At 35.8% G+C, this 24,031-nt stretch overlaps 4 protein-coding genes across 4 annotated transcripts; 2 read left to right on the top strand and 2 right to left on the bottom strand.

Annotated features, from left to right (window-relative positions):
• Positions 1 to 464: 464 nt before the first annotated feature.
• On the bottom strand, positions 465 to 10,330 carry LOC131941105 (copine-3). Its single transcript, XM_059300111.1, has 14 exons — positions 10,256 to 10,330; positions 7,181 to 7,407; positions 5,252 to 5,431; positions 4,741 to 4,815; positions 3,870 to 3,944; positions 3,087 to 3,260; positions 2,873 to 2,968; positions 2,630 to 2,716; positions 2,252 to 2,311; positions 1,978 to 2,111; positions 1,737 to 1,843; positions 1,439 to 1,584; positions 858 to 1,094; positions 465 to 676 (listed from the first exon to the last, which is right to left on the bottom strand). The coding sequence occupies exons 2-14, from the start codon at positions 7,331 to 7,333 to the stop codon at positions 566 to 568; spliced, it is 1,635 nt and encodes a 544-aa protein (XP_059156094.1). The 5' UTR covers positions 7,334 to 7,407; positions 10,256 to 10,330; the 3' UTR covers positions 465 to 565.
• A 167-nt stretch (positions 10,331 to 10,497) lies between these two features.
• On the bottom strand, positions 10,498 to 11,550 carry LOC131941093 (dentin sialophosphoprotein-like). The gene has a single exon (XM_059300090.1). The coding sequence runs from the start codon at positions 11,548 to 11,550 to the stop codon at positions 10,498 to 10,500; it is 1,053 nt and encodes a 350-aa protein (XP_059156073.1).
• Positions 11,551 to 15,399: 3,849 nt separating this feature from the next.
• Positions 15,400 to 17,328, top strand: LOC131941074 (zinc finger MYM-type protein 1-like). The gene has a single exon (XM_059300058.1). It carries the CDS (start codon positions 15,400 to 15,402, stop codon positions 17,326 to 17,328), a length of 1,929 nt encoding a protein of 642 aa, XP_059156041.1.
• A 1,064-nt stretch (positions 17,329 to 18,392) lies between these two features.
• On the top strand, positions 18,393 to 21,430 carry LOC131941114 (transmembrane protein with metallophosphoesterase domain). The gene is made up of 5 exons (XM_059300124.1): positions 18,393 to 19,610; positions 20,213 to 20,323; positions 20,450 to 20,618; positions 20,716 to 20,855; positions 20,983 to 21,430. Exons 1-5 carry the CDS (start codon positions 18,770 to 18,772, stop codon positions 21,177 to 21,179), a joined length of 1,458 nt encoding a protein of 485 aa, XP_059156107.1. The 5' UTR covers positions 18,393 to 18,769; the 3' UTR covers positions 21,180 to 21,430.
• The last annotated feature ends 2,601 nt before the right edge of the window (positions 21,431 to 24,031 follow it).

Genomic DNA, 24,031 nt, shown 5'->3' with positions numbered 1-24,031 from the left:
GATGTCACATGTAAGATGAACACATTACAGTATTTCTCAAGTTTTAATAGAAGTGGGCTATTTTATTTAAAACATAATGATTTAAACTTGTAAAAATGTGAATTCCAACAACTTCAATGTTATATGATTATAAAATACAAAGGAAATGTTGAGAATTTTATATACCAAAATTTATATCCCAAAAATAAATAATGACAAGTGTAGATGATGAAAATTCTAAATAACTTAGTAAATGTTCTCAAATATATATATATATATATATATATATATATATATATATATATATATATATATATATATATATATATATATATATATATATATATATATATATATATATATATATATATATATATATATATATATATATATATATATATATATATATATACACACATTTGTTTTTACATTTCTGATGAAAATATATGTTGTGAATAATAAATATTGTTTTTAATATGGTTGATAATAGTGCTAAAATATAGTCTATTTAAAATGTAACAAAAAAATAATTTAATTACCCAAGGGACAAGATAAGCTTATACAACAAAACCTTACAAAAAATAAGCTACATAGGTGCCTGCATATGTCTGGGTGGGAGATGCCTCTTGTTAAAATAGCTAGTAACTTGCTTGGGTATTTCTGCTAGTACATGGTTGGAAAGCTCAGCTCCACCACTCTAATGCATGAAAATATCACACCTTGTTATACGATGTAGGCAATATGGCAGTACAACTAAACCAGTTTAGTTTTTGTAGCAATCATAAAATAATTCTTTTAAAAATGTAATTAAAAAAAACAAAAGATAATACAATCAAAATAAACAACTATATATAGATATAACTGTAAAGTAAACTTACATTTTGAAAGTTCCTCATGGGTACAAACTGAACAATATCTCTTTCAGTGGGCACACCTTTAGTTGACTTAAGTACACCATCATCACCATCCAACTTCTCCATTAGACGAAAATCTGCCTGACCAATCCCTACTATAATTATTGACATTGGCAAAGAAGAGGCGCGCACTATTTCATTTTTAACATCATCCATGTCAGTCAAATCTCCATCAGTTAGTAACAGCAAGATAAAATACATCTGTTATGAAAGTAATAAATCAAATGAATGAAAATGGATGTTAGTGATATTTTTAGCTGTTTTTATGCCACTAAATGACAAGCACCCTCCCCACCCCTTTTTAAAAATTTAAATACATTCTAATAAAAAAGCTTATCATTATTTTTACTTCCTAAGAAACACAAAAGGTGTTAAGTCTTTTTCCCTTACCCCCACCCCAATGTGCTGTCACATTGCATTGCAGAATTTCTTCCCCCCCCCCCCCTCCAATCTCAACAGTGTGATGTCATTTATAAACAGCATGTTCCTTAACAAATCATGATCCCTATAAAAGATTAAAGCTTGTATGTATAAATCACACTAACTGTGGCCCCATCTCTTTCTGTTTCTTTGGCTTGAGAATCTTCAGCAAATCTGGCCACATGTTTAATAATTGGGGCAACATTGGTTGGTCCTCTCAGCTGAACCTGTCTAATACAACTGAGATAAGCATCTATGACACCATCAATTCCTGGCGATTAAATTCAAATAGCAGATGAGAATTTATTATTTAAGCAATAAGTTAATTGAAACATATTTCTTTAAAAAATCATCAAGATAATTTTATTCCATAATTGAAATAAAAATTGTCTAACTCTGCAATAAAAAGAATTGTGTACATACCTGCACAGTAAGGATTTTGGGGGTTGAGGTTTAAGGGAAATTCAAAAGAAACATCATCTGATGGGGGGACAACTGCTCCAAAGCCCAGTGCTGGAAACATTTTATCCCTGGATTTTTAAAACTCCATTAATATTAATTAGCAAGAAGCTAATTAAGCTTAAATTATTGATTTGTATTTCACTTAATTATGAAAAAATGTAAAACATTTTTCAAAATTAACTTTTTAACTGAGCCCAATTACCAGTCATAATCTTGAAGGACTGTCCCCACAGATCGAATAGCTTTCATGTACTCATTGGGATACTCAGGGTCAAGGAAATGAAGAGAGCCTCGCATATGTGGGAAGCCATTGGAAGCAGTAAAATCAACTCCAATCTAAAAGAGTGTCTTTCTTTTAATGTTAACTAATGCAATGTAATAAACTGGTTAAAAAGAAAATAGTAGGATGTGTGATAACAAGTTTTTGTTTTTTGTTGCAAGACATTAATCCCAAGTATAGAAATGTTTAGACCTACCGTCAAATTTATTTGCAAACCTCCAAAAATATAATCTAGAAAAGTGTGTTCTCTATAAATCTGGAAAGACATTGTGCATTGAGGTAAGCTAAAATGTTATGACAGCTGACTTGAAAGTGGATCATAATGAACACATTGAAAACAAAAGATAGCCTACAACTATAAAATCCAGTGTTTTTGTCAAACATTTTTCTCTAGCAGGGCGGCACATGAATCTTTTGGTAGGTGGAGGAGAATTAAGTTTTCAGGGTGTGGGGCAGATACAAATTAAAGTATATTTTGTATATAAATTATATTTTGTTCAAGGGGAGTTAGATGTGCATTAGAGGGGGGGGGGGGGTGGTTGAAAAAAACTGATATTAATACTACCTAACTCACTTTTAAAGTGTTGAGGACCACTGTGCCAGAATCTGTATAACCTTTTTTCTTCCCTCTCTTGCTCTCATTAACACAAGGCCAGGAGACCTAAAATTCAGATAAAAGTATGTACGATGGGTGTATCAGTTGACAAAATGATTTCAAATGCTCAGAGAATGTAAACAATTCATACTTTAAAAAAAAGGCTTTATCATAAGTATCTCTGCAATAACACAGAATTCCAAGATACTTTCAAAAACCTACTGCATGGTCTTTAGCTTTGATTATCTCACTCAAGGTTGACTCAAAACTTCCAATCAGATCATGAGAGCCATTTTTATCAAAGTCAAAGACAGTGAACTGTATGTTTAAATAAAAACAACCAAAAAAGTAATTAATCTAAAAGCTTATTTATATCTATGAGTAAGTCAAGCTAAAAATAAAACTGTTTAAGATTTTAATTAACAAAACAACATACTCGGATTGGTCTTGTCATATCACCATTACAAATAGACTTCATTCGTAAAGTAAATGGACGCCATTCAGGGTTCAGGTTATTTTTTATCACTTCTGTGCGGTGAGCAATTTGCCAACTTCCATCAGAAACAGGTTGAGAAATTTCCAGAAATGGATCGGACTTGCTCAATAGGTCCTATATGGTTAGAGAGAAGTCTTTTGGGAATGGTACAAAGTCAGTTAAATAACCCCTCACAAAGAAATATTTTCAGAAAGGCAATTTATGTATAATTAAAATATAAATAAAAATTAATAAAATATACCCATTTAATGTACATCTATTTGTGTTAGGTAAAATTAAAAACAACATAAGAAAACTGAGATGGCCAAGCAACTCATGCTACACTAATATAACCTGAACATCAAGTTTTATAACCTAAACCATCAAGTTTAGAGCCTAAACATCAAGTTTCATAGCCTAAACCAAGTTTTATAACCTAAACCATCAAGTTTAGAGCCTAAACATAAAGTTTCATAGCCTAAACATCAAGTTTTATAGCCTAAACATCAAGTTTCATAGCCTAAACATCAAGCTTTATAGCCTAAACCATCAAGCTATATAGCTTAAACCATCAAGTTTTATAGCTTTAATGTAATAATAGCATTAGAGTTTTCTATTACATTCCACCAAATTGAAAAGAAAATGTAACTAAGTTAGGTGATATAAAAAGTGGATCATGAGCTGGTTACATTATCTATTAAAAATTAAGATATCTGAATTGAATTATGAATTATATGATCTAACCTTATTTGAAAGTTTCTTTGCTGAGAATTGAAACATCAATAAATCATCCCCTTCTTTGATTTCAAAAGCATTTATCTAAATTAGAATTAATAATACATTACTCACTTTAATAATGGCATCAACATTTTAAAACAAAATGTATTTGTCTTGAATTTATTTTCAATCTTGTTTGCAACAGTATTGTTAATCAAGAGTGGAAACTTTCACAAAAAGTGAAAACCAAAATAAAGTGAACAGATATGTCCATGTTAGGGGTCACCCATAAATGATGACTTATTTATGAATCAGATTCAACCATGGTCCTCTTATATTAAACCGTCTGTAACACATATCATAGTTTTATTTGATTGATGTCAACCAGGGCAGTATTTTGCTTTGATTATAATCTCATTCCTTTGTTGAAACTGATAATTCTCATTTATACATTATATAATTATAAAATACAGACAAAGGAAATTTTGAGAATTTTATATACCAAAATGTATATCCCAAAAATAATAAGAATTCACAAATAGGTTCACATATATATATATATATATATTATATATATATATATATATATATAATATATATATATATATATATATATATATATATATATATATATATATAATATATATAGTATAATATATATATAATATATATATATATATATATATATATATATATATATATATATATATATATATATATATATATATATATTATATATATATATATATACATTTATTTATTTATTTCTATTTATATGTATTTTCTGTAAATGATTTCAAATTTAATACTATTCTGTTATTAAATTATCAAATTATTTATCAAATATAAAGTTCTTTATTATTATTTCAAGATCCAAATTGTTAACAAAAATACTTGCACTAATAGTACAGTTGGGAATTTCTTTTCCATGTTTTCGAAGCATTATTTTTGTAAAAGGGCTTTTAGTTACAATCTGAAATAAAAAGGCATATTAAGCCTGTAATTTAGAATTATTACTTTTTCATTGTTTTTTTTTCCATTAAATATTGTTTCATATTGAAACAAATCACATACCAAATAGAATAAAAAAATTATAGTCATAGTGATTTACAATTTATAAGTACAATTGTTCTAGAGGTGGTAATGTAATACTGTACTAAAATATTCCTTTTAAGTTAAATTATTTAAATGTTTTACATTTCTGTATAATTTTATCCACAGCTTGATAACAAAAAATATACAGCTTTCTAAATGTTACCATTTAGATCTAGCCTATGTTCATTTTGCAGTTAAGCCTTATAATTTTATATTTGTAAAAAGAAAAAAATTGCCACAATATTATTTAACTTTTCTGTGAGGTGGTTTACTTAAAAAAAAAAACTAAGCAGAATTCTTTACTCTTTACAAACCTGGCCCAGCGTACATTCTATCTGTCCAAGAAAATCATCATCATCAACTTTTTTGGAAGAATTATCTAAATCATAAATCCTCACTCTTACGTACTGTACCATTTCAAAGAAATAGTCTATGGTAATAGGTTTTGAAAACTTTGGATCCAGTGTATTTTTAGCTTGCTCTGTTCTGTCATACTGCAAGTTACTGCAAGTACAAATATAGAATTATTGCTAGATCTAGATGATAATGATATTACAAGGGATATTTTTTTTTTTAAATTTCTTAAGTTTAACTTAGATTCTAAATGTAAAAAAATATTTTGTCAAAAATATTATCTTTAATAAGATTGACAAGTATTTATATTTATGATATTTTATGTCATAGATGTTATCAGTGGCCTAACGAGGCCGGGTGTCACCCGTTGCGGCACTTAATGGTGTCCCTTCCCCCGTAAAAAAATTATATAGGCCTACATATATATATATATATATATATATATATATATAGTCTTATATATATATATATATATATATATATATATATATATATATATATATATATATATATATATATATATTTATTTATACATATATATATATATACATACATATATTATATACATACATATATATATATACACATACACATACACGTAGACGTAGATGTAGACGTAGAAGTAGACGTAGACGTAGACGTAGACATAGACGTAGACATAGACATAGATATATTAAATTCACTTTAACAATTAATTTGTACAATTTCAGTACAATACATAATAGAATTTAATTTTATTACGAAATATTTATTTAAATGAATGCTATACTTGTGATTTTTGTTTTTCTTTTAAGGGTTCATCCATAAATGACGTCACGTTTTTACCCCCCCCCCCCCACATCGTCACAAAAAGCAAGACCCCCCCCCCCCCCTAAAATGACGTCACACCTCAGCCTACAACCCCCTCCTTCAAAATTGCAGTTGAATTTTTTTTTAAACATCGATATTTTTCCAAATTGTTGTCTGCACATCTGTCAAAACAGAGCATTTTAATTAATTCCTATTACAATTGATTAAAACAGTTTTCTAAAACGCAAAATGACGTCTAAAATTCGTTTTCAAGCATTGCCTTTTTATAATGCAAAAATGTGACGTCGCACCATCTGACCCCTCCCCCTCATCACACACCGTCACAAAATTACGGACCCCCCTCCGCCCTACGAGTGTGACGTCATTTATGGACGATCCCTAAATAGTAAAAAAATTATTTTTAAATTATTACTTTAAAAGTTACCTCCCCTGTACATATACCAAATGACGTAGTCTTTGTTTACTTTTTTTAGAAACAATTGTTTATATAATAAATATAATAAAAAAACAACTGCCATGCTAAATTGTAATATTAAGTCTATAAATCACATAGTTGTAATTTATTAGGCTTTTCGACAACGGTGTTTGTTTCATAAAGATTAATTTGTTTCGTAGTTTTTTGCTGAATATTGCAATTTAACTCCGAGCTATTTCACCAAGTTCATTCATGCTCACTTTTCTAATCTCGATGTGTGTGTGTAGCCCTCTACCCATGCCCCCCCCCCCCCCCCGTAAGATCCTACTAGATTATCTTCTGCTTGTCAGTAACGTCATATGGCAGAAGTGGGGGTGTGGACAGCAGAGGCGTAGCGAGGGGGGGGGGGGGGCGGGGGGGGGACATATGTCCCCGGGCGCCGACCTTAGGTGGGCGCCAAAATGGGTTGGAAAAACAAATTGAAAGTTTGAGAAGGTGCAAATCAAATCGAAAGTTTGTCCCCGGGCGCCGGGAAGGGTCGCTACGCCTCTGGTGGACAGCACCGGTTATACAGTTTGAAATAGGGCAAAATGCAAATGAAATTAATTACGCTTGACTGATTGTGTGCTGCATTGAAACTAACAGTAAGCTTATCGTGTTTTACCTCCTTGTATTTATCTTTGTGTTTCACGTAGAAGACTGCACATGGGTCGGATAGAGAAGTCAAATCCCTGTTGGGTAGATTCATGCAGGAGATTCTTAATTCAATCTTCTGAACAAGTTGTGTTGGTCCTGTTCCAGGTATGGTAAGTGCCATTCCGATATCAGAAGTAAATCTGGTAATATCTTTTTTGTTGCCGCTCTTTCTCTTAATCGTGCGTGTGTCTTGACCTGGATTAACAATATATCAAATATAGGGCCTATATGTTACCGGTAAAGTATGAAAGCCAGACATTCTATATAATGCCTAGGCAATGTATACAATCGCTGGGGTTTTCACTCTTTTCCAAGGCCTTGTGTAAAATGCCTAGGCGTTGTATAGAATTGTTTTAAACGGATTTTTCTTACCTTTCTTTACACGTAAGGGAGCTCCATACAACAAAGAGGTGAGATGATATCTGTCAACTCGAGCGTCTTTTAATTTGCAGTTCACGTTTTTAATGCACATCGTCCTAGTTTGGGACCTGTGTTTCTTCCAGACTATTTTCTCCTGGGGGGGGGGGGGGGACCTTAATATTTTCGGGAGGGGGGGCGGTCAACATTTTTCAGGGGGGGCGGACACTGGTAACAGTATTATATTTTCTATATGTAAATGCCATTTCGTTCGGGGGGGGGGGGTGGTAGACTTTCTTCGGGGGGGGGGGGGGGGGTCTGTCCCCCCCCCCCACCCCGAAAAGATGCCTGGAAGAAACTCTGGGACGCGTTAACTACTAATTCCTACTATCATTGGATAATCTCTCCAGCTAATTCCAACTTTTATTTCTCGTGTCACCCTCAAATTTGTCTTGCCATCTGCTATTGGGCAGCACATTTGCCCTTGTTGCTTCAAGCTTAGTGCCAGTCTAATAAAGTAGCTTGACCGTTTAGTGTACCCCCATAGAGACCCATTGTTTCTATTATTTCCTTTCAGGCTAATAATCAAAGATATACAACATCTCTAGAGAGATGTTGTGTATTGTTGCTATTTCTCTAATAAAATTGGTGCATTTAATCCTTATGAACTTTATGTTAAATATAACTATCCAAATAATTTAAAACATTTTTTTTTATTTTAAAAGATCAGACTATGTATAATGGTAAGCTGTGTATATAACTTTAACAAGAGGAGACAGTGACGGAACTAGAAAAAAAGCCACCCTCACCCCATGCAAAAAAAAAAAAAAAGAATATTACTTTTATGGCCTATAATACGAACATAATCCTTTTTTATATGGAACTTTTCAATGGACGTGAATTATGAGTACAAATAGAATAACAAAGGAAGGAATGCAGGAAAAATCTTTTCCTGTGACCTTAAGTGCAGTGTTTCGTCCAGACTTTTTTCTCCCGGGGGGGAGGGCACTTGAAATTTTCGGGGGGGCGGTAAACTTTCTTCGGGGGAGCGGACATTGTTAAAAGTATATATTATCTATATAAATTATATAAATTTCGTTCGGGGAGGGGGTGGGGAGTACATCAGTGCGTGTCGTTATATCAGAACTAGAAATATTAGACCAAAGTTTGAGGTCTACCTCCTTTTAATTGTACTTTTGATTTGAAACACGTAGGCGGACTGGCGTTAAGGTACCATAAGGGATATACAACTCTACCGCCACTACTTGTTCTTCTATAGAGGTTTAAATATAGCTTATATCAGTGAACTGAATGAAATCCAAGCACCCCTCCCTCAACTCAGCAAATTTGTTTAAGAGTCCCTCGATGACTAATAAAAGCCATTTATAAAATACCCACACTATGAAGTTTACCACAATCTATTAGATTTTTTCTTTGAGCGCAACATTAACACCAATACAAAAACCACATGTCGGTGTTGGAAAAGTTAGTCAAAACTTGACAGTAAGGAATTCCCAGAGGCGTAGCTGGGGGGGGGGGGGAGGAGGAGGAAGGGAGGGCGGCCGCCCCGGGCGCCGACCCTAGGGGCGCCAAAAGGGGTAGAAAAAATATTTAAGAGCTTATTTTAAGCTGCAGTTTTGAATTATAAACAGTCAAAGTAAAGAAATTTAACGGCTAAGAGCCTTTGCATACTGATTTAACTGTTTTTTGCCTTGATTTTGTAACTGTAAAACATATACCCTTAAGAAATAGTAACCGCAAAAAAAAAAACACGCTTTCCAGCTTTCCTAGACGAGGGGGGAGGCGCCAAACTGAAAGTTCTCCCCGGGCGCCGAGAAGGGTCGCTATGCTTCTGTGTATTCCTTAAATGGCGGAATTATTAGATTGTATATCCCAGTAGCGTAGCGAGGGAGGGGGCGGGGGGGGACATATGTCCCCAAGCGCCGAGCTTAGGGGGCGCCAAAATGGGTTGGAAAAATAAATTGAAAGGTTGAGGGGGGGGGTGCAAATCAAAATCTCGAGGGGGGGGTGCAAATCGAAAGTTTGAGGGGGGAGGGGGGTGCAATCAAAAACTCGAGGGGGGTGCAAATCGAAAAGTTTGTCCCCGGGCGCCGGGAAGGGTCGCTACGCCTCTGGTATATCCCATTGATAAAAAAAAATAATTAAGAAGTATGTGTGTAAAGGCCGAGTTAGATAAAGGAAGTAAGTGTGTAAAGGCCGAGTTAGATAAAGTAGTAAGTTGGCATAGAGTATGTGAAACACTGTTTCTGTGATCACATAGTATTACGTCGAATGTAGTCACGCCTAAATGAGAATTACATTGAACAAATTCCGCGACTTGTACTGGTTAGGTTGACGTTTTTATAAGATGCCATGAACCCTTCGTCACTAATGTCGAAATCTCTTTGACGTTATTTATGAAATCCCATAAATTAGACCATTTTAAATTAGGTTTGATAGTAAAGATTAGAGCTACCCTTTTGGTGCTTTTGATAGATGTATGCCTACTGTTTAATTAAAACTTGTTTGTCCAATCCTTGAGTTTATTGGTGTCAATAACTACCCTGGAGTTATAGCTGTCATTCACTAATCCTGGAGTCTATGTGTGTCTAAAGATAATGAGCTACTATTACCCTGAAAGAAATTAGCCTTGAAGAGATTATTGAAAAAGTAAATAGGGGCCTACCTTTTCTCAGCCACTTGTCTAATGCAATTTTGCCAAGGTTTGTGGAACGAACACACTTGAACAACCTGAGTTCTGCTGAAGCTTTTAACTGACAGAATGAATAAAAGACCAAACGACTGGGTATTTACGGGGCATCTCGTACAGCGAGGTTAAACACGCATCAAGCCGGGTAGGGAGGACGCTAGTTATTTACTCTATTAGGCGGGGTTGGAGTTCAGCAAACAAAAGGAATAAGAAACGCGTTAAGGGCAAAAGGGGCACATCAGATCCAAAACATTGGGCTCACTGGGGTAGGTGTCACCAGTGGTGTCACTGGGGTAGGTGTCACCAGTGGCGTCACTGGGGTAGGAGTCACCAGTGGTGTCACTGGGGTAGGTGCCACCAGTGGCGTCACTGGGGTAGGTGTCACCAGTGGCGTCACTGGGGTAGGAGTCACCAGTGGCGTCACTGGGGTAGGAGTCACCAGTGGTGTCACTGGGGTAGGTGTCACCAGTGGCGTCACTGGGGTAGGTGTCACCAGTGGCGTCACTGGGGTAGGTGTCACCAGTGGCGTCACTGGGGTAGGTGTCACCAGTGGCGTCACTGGGGTAGGTGTCACCAGTGGCGTCACTGGGGTAGGTGTCACCAGTGGCGTCACTGGGGTAGGAGTCACCAGTGGCGTCACTGGGGTAGGTGTCACCAGTGGCGTCACTGGGGTAGGAGTCACCAGTGGCGTCACTGGGGTAGGTGCCACCAGTGGCGTCACTGGGGTAGGTGTCACCAGTGGCGTCACTGGAGTAGGTGTCATCAGTGGCGTCACTGGAGTAGGTGTCACCAGTGGCGTCACTGGGGTAGGTGTCATCAGTGGCGTCACTGGGGTAGGTGTCACCAGTGGCGTCACTGGGGTAGGAGTCACCAGTGGCGTCACTGGGGTAGGTGTCATCAGTGGCGTCACTGGGGTAGGTGTCACCAGTGGCGTCACTGGGGTAGGAGTCACCAGTGGCGTCACTGGGGTAGGTGTCATCAGTGGCGTCACTGGGGTAGGAGTCACCAGTGGCGTCACTGGGGTAGGAGTCACCAGTGGCGTCACTGGGGTAGGTGTCACCAGTGGCGTCACTGGGGTAGGAGTCACCAGTGGCGTCACTGGGGTAGGTGTCATCAGTGGCGTCACTGGGGTAGGTGTCACCAGTGGCGTCACTGGGGTAGGTGTCATCAGTGGCGTCACTGGGGTAGGTGTCACCAGTGGCGTCACTGGGGTAGGTGTCACCAGCGGTGCCGTGTATGACCCAATCCAACAAATATAAAACACACCACATACACGTTTTAAAGATGTAGGCTATTTTTAAAAATGCAATGTGACGCAGCTATGCATAATCAATGTTTAGGCTACACACACGCGCGCACATATATATATATATATATATATATATATATATATATATATATATATATATATATATATATATATATATAATAGCACTGAGTATTTTCTATATCAGTTATAGAATTAAGATAGAGTCTATAGTAGTTTATCATCAGTGGCGTAGCTACCGTAAAGCTGGCGTAAGCAAGGCATAGGGGCCCATGGAAAATAGGGGCCCTTTTCCCTCTTTAAATTTTTAAAAACTTTTACATTGGAATTTTAAAAAGAAAACGGAAATTTAGTTTCTTTTCTACTGTAGAAGTAGTCAAAAGTTACAAAAAAGGCCCCCACACCTTTCTTACTGTGGAGAGGTTGTACAGGGCCCATCAGTATTAATAACACTATAGGCATTGTTGCATTGTCGGGCAAGCTGTAGAGATAATTAGCCAATAAATAAACTTGAACATTGACTCTTTTGTGAAAATGGCAATGGCACCCGCAAATTTATACGCATCGCTAAAAACTCTCTACCCCACCTCCACAAACCTGCACCCCCCTCCCCTTTCAACTCTCTGTCCTCACCGAAATTCCATCCATCCAATGATTACAATTGAGCCATTTTTGGATAACAGCCGTGGACAGTGTTTTCACGACAAGCTGAGTCGAAAATGTGTCAATGTTTTTCTGTTAGTTTTAACCTTAATCACAATTTGTTTGTTAATCTAATTTATCTCTAATCAATATGCCACTACTTAAAGATTTTTGTTTGTGTCTCCTTGTCCTTTATGTATTATTACAAAAATGATCCAATCACCAAGACACATTGGGAAGTCGTTCAGAATAATTCAGACAAACCTCTACTGACCGTGAAATTTCCTACCACAACCCCACACACGGGGAGCAGTGCCTTCCCCTCGAAGAGAGGCCAGAAAGCAACTTTGACTCCTGTAAAGTTGTCTACCATTAAATAATTTTTTTTTACGTTCGGAGAGCGGTTCCGTTTGCAAACCAGATTTTCCCAAAATATTTCTTAGTGCCTGGGGTCAGTTATTGGAGAGTCCTGCACAATGGGTCAGGATTACTGCTAAATTCAAAGGTCAAACTGCACAGGTTTATCAGCCGTTGCCCCAGGCTCCCCCCGTGAGCACAACGGCGCATACACTTGTTTTAATGAGCGCCATGCCCTAGGGATACGGAGAAAGAAAAAAAGGGTGTCCTTCAGCCGCCTCGGCAGTAGTATACGATTAGGCGCCCCGAGTCTCTCCATTATTATGATGTTATGAAACAAGTTGTAGATATGCCCTTTGGGTCAGCGACTTCCATCCTAAGTGTCGAACATACAGAAGCAACTAAAATGAACTTCAAGGAACATATTAATCGTTTTGCAAACTTAAAAGAAAAGAAAAAACAAATCTAAATAAATCATGAGCTACTTTTTAAAATTTGTAATTTGGTTAGTGGCGTCACAAGGTTCGATATCACCCCGTCCAACAATTGTGTATTTCCGGTGGAGTGTTACCTCCCAGAGGCGTAGCGAGGGGGGGGGGGGGGGGGGGGCGGGGGGACATATGTCCCCGGGCGCCGACCCTAGGGGGGCGCCAAACAGTGTTTCTTCCAGACTTTTTTCTCCGGGGGGGCACTTGAAATCTTCGGGGGGGCGGTAAACTTTCTTCGGGGGGGCGGACACTGTTAAAAGTATATATTTTCTATATAAATTATATAAATTTCATTTCGTTCGGGGGGGCGGTAAAAATTTTTCGGGGGGGCGAAGCCCCCCCGAAGAGATGCCTGGAAGAAACTCTGGCGCCAAATTGAAAGTTTGAGGGGGGGGGGGTGCAAATGAAAAATTCGAGGGGGTGCAAATGAAAAGTTCGAGGGGGGGGGGGGGTGCTAATCGAAAGTTTGTCCCCGGGCGCCGGTAAGGGTCGCTACGCCTCTGTTACTTCCTCTCCTTAATATATTATTATTTTAACTGAATAAAATATAGTTTTGACAATTTTCGTCATGGTATCACACCTAAATTTTGAGGCCCCTGTCCTGTGACGCTACTGTATTAGGTTACTTAAATGTTGCAGGCTTACAGTTAATTTGTTGTTTTGTTTTTACATAAAAATGATATAAAATCAAAGGTATTTTACGCTACGGGGGTACTAGTTAATAATACCATATAAACACAAAATTAGGACGTATAAAATACACAATTTACTGATTTACGTAGGGCCCAATTATGATTTTTGCATAGGGGCCCGAAAATCCTAGCTACGCCATTGGACGGATGTCGCTGAAATTTGCGAGACCAGCAAGTCGATTTGGATCTGGGTGAGTAGTAGGAACATAATTTAGACCCCCAAGTAAGTCTATAACTATAACCAACAGTGGCGGATTAAGGGGGGTGCTGAAAGGGCTGCAGCTACGGGCCCCCGATTTTTAGGGGCCCCCAAATTTACCATCTAATTGTAACTAGTAAAGGCATAAAAAAACAATAAAAAAAAACCAAAAAAAAAACCCATCTACATTGGTCAGAATACAATAGGATATCACATTACGTTTTTCCCCCAAATTTACATACCAGGTACAAGGGGGTGGAGGCGGAGGGAGGGGGGGAGGGCTCACTTAATCGACCCATCGCCATCCACCTCAGGTAAAACAATCTCCAGGCGACCGTAGTTCTCTTCCCTGCACATAACAACTAGGTGTGAAACTAATGTCTTCCTATAAAATACAGCATTGTTCAAGTTGAGATGGGGAAGGGGGGGGGGGGTAACTCACTAGGCCTACCATCAACCGTGGCCTCAGTTGTAACAATAAACAATGGCGAACTTTGACCTTTAAGTTTTTTTCCAATTTAATTAAACTGTGAACTCTGACGACCCGTTAGGGTAATGGAAACTGGAACCTCTTTTGTTGAGCTAGGCATATCACCCCCCCCCCCCTCACTTCCGGCATGTCCCTAAACTATATCTTCCTCCCCGAAATCCCATTCGGAATTACATTTGTTGAGTCAGTCATTCTTTTGTATTTATTCGCACGGAGTCTACTCAAGAGTTCAAAATTTTTCTTGATTTCCAACCCTCCACCATTATCCAGGCTTCAGACTTTTCAGATAGACAAAGTAATCCTAAAGGCTCGTTCATCAGACCTATATGTCAAAAAATGGCTTGCTGGAGAAAAAACGACAATTTGCAATTTCAGCAAAGAGCTGGACTTTTAATTAGATTCAGCCTTGTTTTTTTTTTAAATTCTATTGAATATGTCTCGTTACTATCCTAGTGGAGCAAAAAAACGCGCATTATCGGTGAAAAAAAGAAAGATCGAAGCTGAGCTTGCTGAAAAAACTACAAAACTGCTCTCCTTTTTCAAACCAACTTCGAGTACCAAGGAAAATAGCCACGTAGAAAAGGGATCTGCAATTGAATCAGACACCGCCGGGGTAAAAGATGTAGAGCAGGCTCCTACTTTAAAACAATGTGATTTGAAAGATGATACAGCAAAACCCCTTGAAGATAGTCATGCTATATACGACCTTCATTTTTGGCCAGAGCGGGAAAAGATGTCAGAGGCATTTAGAAACTATTGGATTCAACGTGGTACCACACCATGCCAAAACAAAAACGGGGACTTTAAAGAATCGGTCATACAGTTAGAAAGAGAGTCACAACGTCGGTTCTGCACCATTTCTTTATTCACACGTGTCCATGCACGAACAGGAGAAAAATTTGAAAGAAATTGGTTGTGTTATTCCAAAACAAGCGGGTGTGTTTATTGTTTTTTATGTAAGCTGATGTCACCTATAACTAACAAAATGACATCATGGTTCAAACAATGGAAAAGTGCCCATGAAGTGCTATCTAGGCATGAAAATTCCAAACAACACATTGATTCATTGGCAGCGCTGTGTTCACGAAAATCTACTGGTCAGATTGACATGAAACTTGTAACGCAATATGAAAGTGAAATTCAGTATTGGAGACAAGTACTTCACAGAATCGTGAGTGTGGTACAGTTTCTTTGTATTCGTGGTCTTCCGTTTCGGGGCAGAACTGAAGAGGTTGGCTCTCCAAACAATGGGAATTATCTCGGGTTGCTGGAGCTGTTAAGTCAGTACGATACCTTTCTCGCAGAACATATGCGGATACACGCCAACAAAGGACGTGGACATACATCCTACATATCTTCAACAATATGTGAGGAGATGATTGAACTTATGGGTCAAAAGGTTTTGTCTGTAATTGTAGATGAAATAAAGACAGCGAAATATTTTTCTATATCTGTAGATTCGACTCCAGATGTTTCACATGTTGATCAACTCACAATCGTTATTCGCTATGTACAAGACACAGGACCTATTGAGCGCTTCTTAAAATTTGTACCAATGTTTTCACACACTGGTTCGGAAATAGCTAATTTAATACTAACATTTTTGGAAGAAAATGGAATTGACATAAAAAATTGTCGCGGTCAATCATATGACAACGCGTCCAACATGAGCGGCAAGTATAACGGCGTTCAGGCTAAAATCCGGGAGAAGTGTGACATAGCATTGTATGTACCGTGCACAGCACATTCACTCAATTTAGTTGGGAGCTGCGCAGCTGAGTGCTGCCCCACGTCAGTTGGGTTTTTTAATCTCCTTCAGGGCCTTTACTCTTGGCTTTCTGCATCTACCCATCGTTGGCATATACACAACAAGCACATGAATGGATTGCCTGTTGCTAAAGCTTTGTCGGAAACCAGATGGTCCGCTCGACATGATGCTGTTAAGGCTTTAAATAGAGGGTATAAGGAAAATATATCGGCTTTGGAGGAGTTAGCAGCTGATGAAAATCAACCTCTTAAATGTAGAGCTGAAGCTGAAGGATATCTTAAAAGTTTACAAAAACTAGAAACAGTAATATTATTGGAGGTATGGGATACAATTTTAGAGAGATTGCATAAAACAAATGTATCTCTTCAAGAAAAAGGTTTATCTCTTAATACAGCAGTTAATTTGTTAAAATCTGTTCTCCTTTATATTGAAAGTCAACGTAATGAATTCGCTAGCTTCGAATCAAAAGGAAAAATTAAATGTGAAGTCAAAGACTACACATATTCCAACAGACGACCACTAAAGAGGAAGCGACAATTTGACGAAAGCAAAGTTTCAGAAATGCAACTTTCTCCTAGAGAAAAATTTAAGACTGAAGTATTCATCTGTGTGATCGACCACCTAACTACAGCTCTACATCATCGCTTAGATTCCTATAAAACTGTTCAAAAAATGTTCGATTTCTTCAGTGACCTGACCAACCTTAGCACTGGTGACATTACAGGAGCAGCTACAAAACTAATCAACAAATATCCAGATGATTTTGAAGAATGTTTTTCATCGGAGTTGATTCAATTCGCCGAGCTGTTTAAATCAATTCATGGGGGAAAAGAGCAAAACGGATACAATGATAGCATTGAATTAGAAATGTTGATGTTTTTAAATAGATTCAAGTGCATTCAGAGCTTTCCAAATGTGCACATTGCTCTTCGAATTTATCTGTGTATGATGACGTCTAACTGCAGTGGAGAGCGCTCATTTTCCAAAATGAAAAAGATTAAAAGCGATCTTAGAAGCACTATGGGACAGCAGAGACTTAGTATGCTCTCACTTATGAGCATAGAAAATGACATTGTAAGCGCACTAAATTATACAAAACTAATAGAAGAGTTTGCTATCAGGAAAGCTCGAAAATGTTCCCTATAAAAGTTACTTGGTCTTTAGTTCTAAATAAAAATAACTGTAATAAATGTAAGTATTCATAATTTCTTTTGCATTAGTAAATAAATAATTGTCACTTTAAATGCTCTTAAGTCTCAATGTAATTTAACATTACATTTAATGTAACATTTTTTGTATATGCCATGGCTTCTGTTAACATTTAGCTTATTCCATTCAACCTTTATTTTTTGGAAAGGCCTCTGTTTTGTTATGTCATTATATAAACTATATATATATATATATATATATATATATATATATATATATATATATATATATATATATATATATATATATATATATATATATATATATATATATAGTTTAGGGGGCCCCGGAAAAAGTTTCAGCCAGGGGCCCCGCAGAAGCTTAATCCGCCCCTGATAACCAACTGTTTTAGATTTCCTGACCTGCAAATGAACTGTCAATGTCTTGCTAGAAAGGTAACACTGTGAGAGGGAAGAAAAATTGGGGATTTATTTGACACAGATGACTGACATTGTTACGTAAAGTCGCTTCGTTTTTCCCCCGCCTTTTTTATGTGGTGATGATGTGTTAGGATCTGTGTGACAAATGCCTGATCATCTGAATCAGGTGTCTCCAAACTTTTCAGTCCGAGGGCCGCATTAACTATCAAATTTCAGTTCGGGGGCCAGTTAGTTCCAGGCATGTCTTTGATTTTTCTGGGCAAAGTTCCCCAGCCATCACCAACAAACGTTTTTTCCGACGACAAAAACATCGCCAGGGGCCGGATGAGAGGACCTCGCGGGCAGCATTCGGCCCGCGGGCCGTAGTTTGGAGACCCCGGACTGAATGATAATCATCCTCATCGTTCCTGCGGAGCAAAGGGACGCAAGCACACCTCTCCATAGCGCACTGGTTTTTCGTTTCGTGGGAAATAAAAATAAATAAATAAACCAAAACAGGCTAACAATTTCAAATTACTATTTAAATTGGAAAAGTTTAATGTAATATATATTTAACCTTCCCCCTCCTCGCGTTTCAAGCGAGTGTTAAAACTGCGTAACACGACAATGGTGAAACACAAGAGGAGGAAAGCAGTAGGTCTAGGCTAGGTCGGCCTAGGATTAACTTTTTAAAATAAAGTTGAATGGCAATGGCAGACTAAAGGTGAAAAGGTTATTTCCGCTTTGAGAAATGTTTACATCTAACGACCACTTTGGATAACAACAGAAGCTGAACTCTGAAACATTGTCATTTTATCATGATCATCATATCTCAGAAATACTATAGGCCACTAGATCTATTGGTTTATCATTAGATCTAGATCTAGCTACTTGTTTGCGTATGTCATGTTCGACTTAATGTTGCGACACGAATAATCTAGATTCTAGATCCAGCAGCTTTCGATTCCTACTCAATAGGCTTACTGAGGCTTACTCAATAAAATAAATTTCAATAAATCATGGCACTTTTTACCCGTCGAAGAATATTTATGTTTTTAACTGTTTTATTAGCGGTTATTTTTGGGGAAATAATCACCATAAAGCGAAGCAGTTATGAAACTAAAGCAGTGATTATACGTGTCAACTTTATTGTCGTGTTGGAAATTATTATATTTGCATTTTCCTGTATGATTTGGAATAGACTTGAACCATTAATCACTAGAGGAACTACAGGTGCTATTGAAAGCAACAACACACAAACTACAGAATCTACTACAACTACTGGTTTGAGAAAATGCAAAAACTCTGAACTTGACCTGTCTGATGATACCAATAGAAATCCTAATGTTACCAATGAGGGCAATGACACTTCAAGAAATTCTGAGTTAACCAACTCAAAGAAATGGTCTATTTGGCACGTGGTATTATTAACCTATCTAGGAACCTGTCATTTAAGTTATCTTACAAATGTATTTCTTATTTCTTCAGAACCACACTGGATTAGTTTATTTGCATATGCTTGCCTAGGATCATTTATTCAACTGAATACTGGATTAGTCAGTTTTAAGCTAATATCAGTTCTGTTAAACATTTTAAATAGAGCTTTTGCGTTACGTTGTAGAATTTCAAAAAAAAGTGGTGCCTTTCTTGCACTCATCTACACATTATTGATCTCAGTTTTTGGATTATACACGGCTTCACAATTACCTGCAATAAAAAATGTTGCAATTCCTGTAAAGGATTTACCTTCTGCTTTAGAAAAATTGACAATTGTTCAACTTAGTGATATTCACTTGGGACCCACTGTAGGGCTTTCTAAATTGAGAAAGATTCAAGAGCTTGTTAATCAACAAAATCCTGGTAATCACTTGTATATATAAATATGAATGTATGTCTGCTTGTGGGTTTGTTTGTATGTTTGTTTATGCGTTAGTACATACACCTTTCATTCATCCGTTTACCATGAAATTTTTGGAAGTTGTAGAGAATACTTCGGGGTAGGTTTCTGTGATTAATAAAATTTAAATATTGGCCCTCAAAGACCCCAAAATCTTTTGATTAATAAAAGGAATAAGCCAAGCTTAGATTATTTTACAAATAATATTAACTTGCTTGTTTCCCTTTCTCCATAAAAATGTCTGGAATAAAAAAACTTACCTAAATATGGGATGGGCTGTAACTTGCTGAAGGGGGGGCTCTTAAAACTTTTGGGAGGAGTGATGCACTTAAAATTTGCATGGAATGGATGGGGCGGGTGTTGGTTAAAGTATCTATTTTCTATCTAAATTATATATATTTTCATTGCTTTCAGGAGGTAGACATGCACTCTTAAATTTCTCATACACAAACTCTTTTGGTCACTTTAATTTACTTACTCTTTACGCTCTAAATGTGTGTTTGTATGTATAATATACGTGTATATGTATGTATTTAATCATACTTCAGTTTTTCTTATTACTTAGATGTTGTAGTTTTAACTGGCGACTTGGTTGATTCACCTGTTTACAAACTAAAAGAAGCAGTAGAGCCCTTGTCTGCCATCAACTCAAAGTATGGAAAATATTTTGTTACAGGTGTGTGACTTTTGCACGTACTTGTATATAATTACACTTAAACTTAAAATAAATCTTTAGAGCTGTTGAAAGCAACATTTCCTAATGAAGGTAATGCATTTTAAAAAAATAATGTATTTTACATAGGTAACCACGAATATTATACCGGGGATGTTGATAATTGGTTTTCTGTCCTTGAATCTCATGGATTCAGAGTACTTCATAACAGCCATGTTCTAATCCCTGAGGAAGCCTCAGACAAAGAAGGCCAGATTTGTCTAGCAGGGACTGATGATGTTCAAGCAGAAAGACTTGGGTCAGTGGAAAGATAATTTTGTTCTTTTGTTTTTAGTTTCTACTTTTTAATATCTTAAACCTACAATTATGCTTGAATTAAAAATGTTTTTTCTAAGATATGGTGACCATAAGTTTGATTTGGATAAAGCCGTTAGTAGCTGCAATACAGCTAGACCTGTGATTCTGCTAGCTCATCAGCCAATAGCAGCTAAAAGAGCTGTGGACTCTGATTATAGAATTGATCTTGTTTTGTCAGGTAAGTCAATGGGGAACAATTATAATAGATTTAAGTTGTAAACATTATGTTCTGTCTTTTTTTTAAAAAATTAACTTACTAAATGTTATCAACCTTAAGACACTAGGCTATCTATTGAATATTTCAGGTCATACTCATGGTGGCCAGTTGTTTCCCTTGAACATCCCAGCATACCTGCTCAACCCATACTTTGCTGGCCTCTATCAGGATCAAAGAAGAGGAAGTTTTGTCTATGTCTCACAAGGAACTCAGTACTGGGGTATTCCAATGAGAATATTTACATCAATGGAAATAACAAAGTTAACATTATATTCTATTCATTGATTCGATTCATTTTAGACTGCATTTGTTTTCATTTTTTTTTTATTTTATACATTCAGCATTCAAAGTTTGGTATAGATTAGTTAATATTACTACAATTTGATTAGACAAGGGTTATTTGTTTTGCTGACCTTGTTGTCCTAAGTTGCTTTAAATTAAAGAAAATTTTAATTTTAAAAAATTGATACATTTTGGAACTTTAAAAATTCTAAATATGGAAAATAAACATATTAAAATTCTGTGATGTGACTGTTTTATTTTCTATATATAATTATAAATAAATATTTTTTGTCTTCTTATGTATATTGTTATAATTGTTAATAATAAATCAGCAAACATTGGTTTTAAAAAAAAATGAATTTATTCCTTGCAGTGATCACAGTCTCTCCAAGGTCTTAAGTTTAATATAAATTAAGACACAAAGCCATTAAGCAAGATGTGTTTGAATAAATACAACCATATTAAACTTTTACATTGCTTTTTACAATTAAAAACACTCTTGAACACATTTAAGTAAAAATAAATGATGTAAGATAAATATGAAATGAATGTATTAAATAAATCATAAGCACGTTGTTTGAAGACTGAAGTTGCTACAATCATGTAAAAAATTATGTGGCTGAAAACCACCTGAGAATAACATTTATTTTAAAAGTTGGTCTAATTTAATTATTTCCAAATTTCAGTTAATTGGATCTCTTTTTACTACTACAGTTACACATGTATTAAATTATTGTATTTATGTTTCGCTGTTTGGAAAAAAATTATGGCAGATCTGCGACCAAAAATAACATTTTGATGTTGGACTGACACTGCAAATTTGTTTGACTCAATTAGGCCAATGAATGAGTCTTTTGAACACCTGTATTGAGTAATTTTATGTCTCAAGATAGATGTCAATATTGTCAAATGATGTTTACAAATCTATAATCTATTGCCTGGAGAGATGGTTCAAAATTTGACAGCTGGGTCAAAATGTGATGTTTTGCAAATTCCTTACGACAGACCAAAATGTACAAAACAAGAGAACATTTTCAAGCAGTATTTGCCATGAAGCATATAAAAAAAAATTCTTTCATGACACATGATATTCAAACCACTAACTGCAGTAAAAAAAAAAAGATATAATACTCTGGTCTTTTTGTACAAAGTATTTAAAGTATTTCTGGATTGGAACAAATTAAAGGATTGGAAGAAACACAAATTTAATATATCTAAAACTCAAAGGCACTAAAAATCAACACTGTTTGCATACTGTATATTAAGGCTTAACTATTCATTTAAAAAAATTACAAATAACAAACAACTGTGGTTAATTGAAATTTAAACACAACACATAACTAACAACAAATAGAAAATCAATTCTTCATGAGAGCTAATTATAATATTAAAGGGTGAAAGAAACAACTATAATAAAAGATTAGTTTTTCAGATCTCTACTCTTAATGTAATATTAAATATTTAAAGAACATTCAGGTGTTAAATGGCATTTTGCAGAAAGAAAAGAGCACCATGCTTGACTGAAATATTTTGAAAATAAAAAGCAAACTTACATTACATTTTATGACTCAACTAAATTACTGTCCAGCATATTTTTTCATTAAAAACTTGTAAAACAATCTTTTGAAGAAACAGCTCCAAGATAACTTACTAACACATGCATCAGTATTTCCAAATTAACTTTTGCTATGTGAGAGAGGGTATTTCTAAAAATATTAACTTTACGATTGTAAGTAGTTTTGCTTTTAAATGACATGAGTTGCAGCAGTCAGCCAGTGCTAAGGTGGTTTTAGATAGCTTGTGAGCATCAAGCAGATCCAGCTAAATTAGCTTTTGAAAAAAAAAACAATGCTTACAAAAAAACATAAATTACAATCTTAAGGAGAATAATATATTCTAGGAGTAAAAACAAATAAGGCAACAATGTATTGAAGACATTAATTTTCAAATCTTTGGTCATTAAATCAATATTTTTAACAAACTGCGTAAGACAAGGATTCCAAAAACGATTCAACATTCAACTGTAAAAAAGTGGGTTTTTACAAATATTACTTTAAAAAAAGTATTACATTGATCCCAATACATCCTGAGAAGCTTAACGGAACAAGATTTTAATACAAGTTATCAGCTTGTGAAAAATGTGGAACATTTTTAGCATTTGGGAAAAATATACTGAAAAAAAAATCAATTCACCATAAACATGTATATATGCAGTTTAAAATATTAAGTATCATGAACACCACAGTTTATATAAAAATGATGTGTATAAGTATAAGCAATAAAAATGGATAGGCGCTGCTTAGTTCTACATCATGTTTTAAACACATGTTATCTTATATAATTAAGCTATTCAAATTGTTATATAATCAAAAACAGATTCCTTCACAAATTCGTTATAGATGTTATTCTTAATTACAGTAAAAAAACTATATAAATTATTTGGTAACGTAATGTTTGATTTTTAAAAGGCCTTTTCTCGCATCACACCAGTTTAACATGAGTCTTAAACTTACAGTTTTCTCTGGATATGGGGGTAGTTTTTTAACGTACAAAGCAACTACAAAACATATACTATGAAGATATTAAGTACAAAAGAATGGTATGGCTTGTCTTGAACTAGACCAGCCAACCTTGACTCAGCAATAACGGGTGCCAGCAGGGCCAAAGCAATTAGATTGGTTTCAGTGATAACTTTTAATGGTGCTGCGACTACTAGAATCTACATCAATACTGTTTTTGTACTGATCTGAGCTTGATGAATGAATAGCATGTCAAATTTTAGAAGTTCAAATCAATTGTCTGAACATTGTGGTGAATTCAGAGGGGGGGCGGGGGGTGCGGACCGCACCCGGTGA

Source organism: Physella acuta, unplaced genomic scaffold (genome assembly GCF_028476545.2).
Source record: "Physella acuta isolate Inbredline_101_S28 unplaced genomic scaffold, ASM2847654v3 ptg000345l, whole genome shotgun sequence".
Lineage (NCBI taxonomy): Eukaryota > Metazoa > Mollusca > Gastropoda > Physidae > Physella > Physella acuta.
Note: the sequence above shows the minus strand (reverse complement) of the source record. Positions and strands in the feature narration are given on the sequence as shown.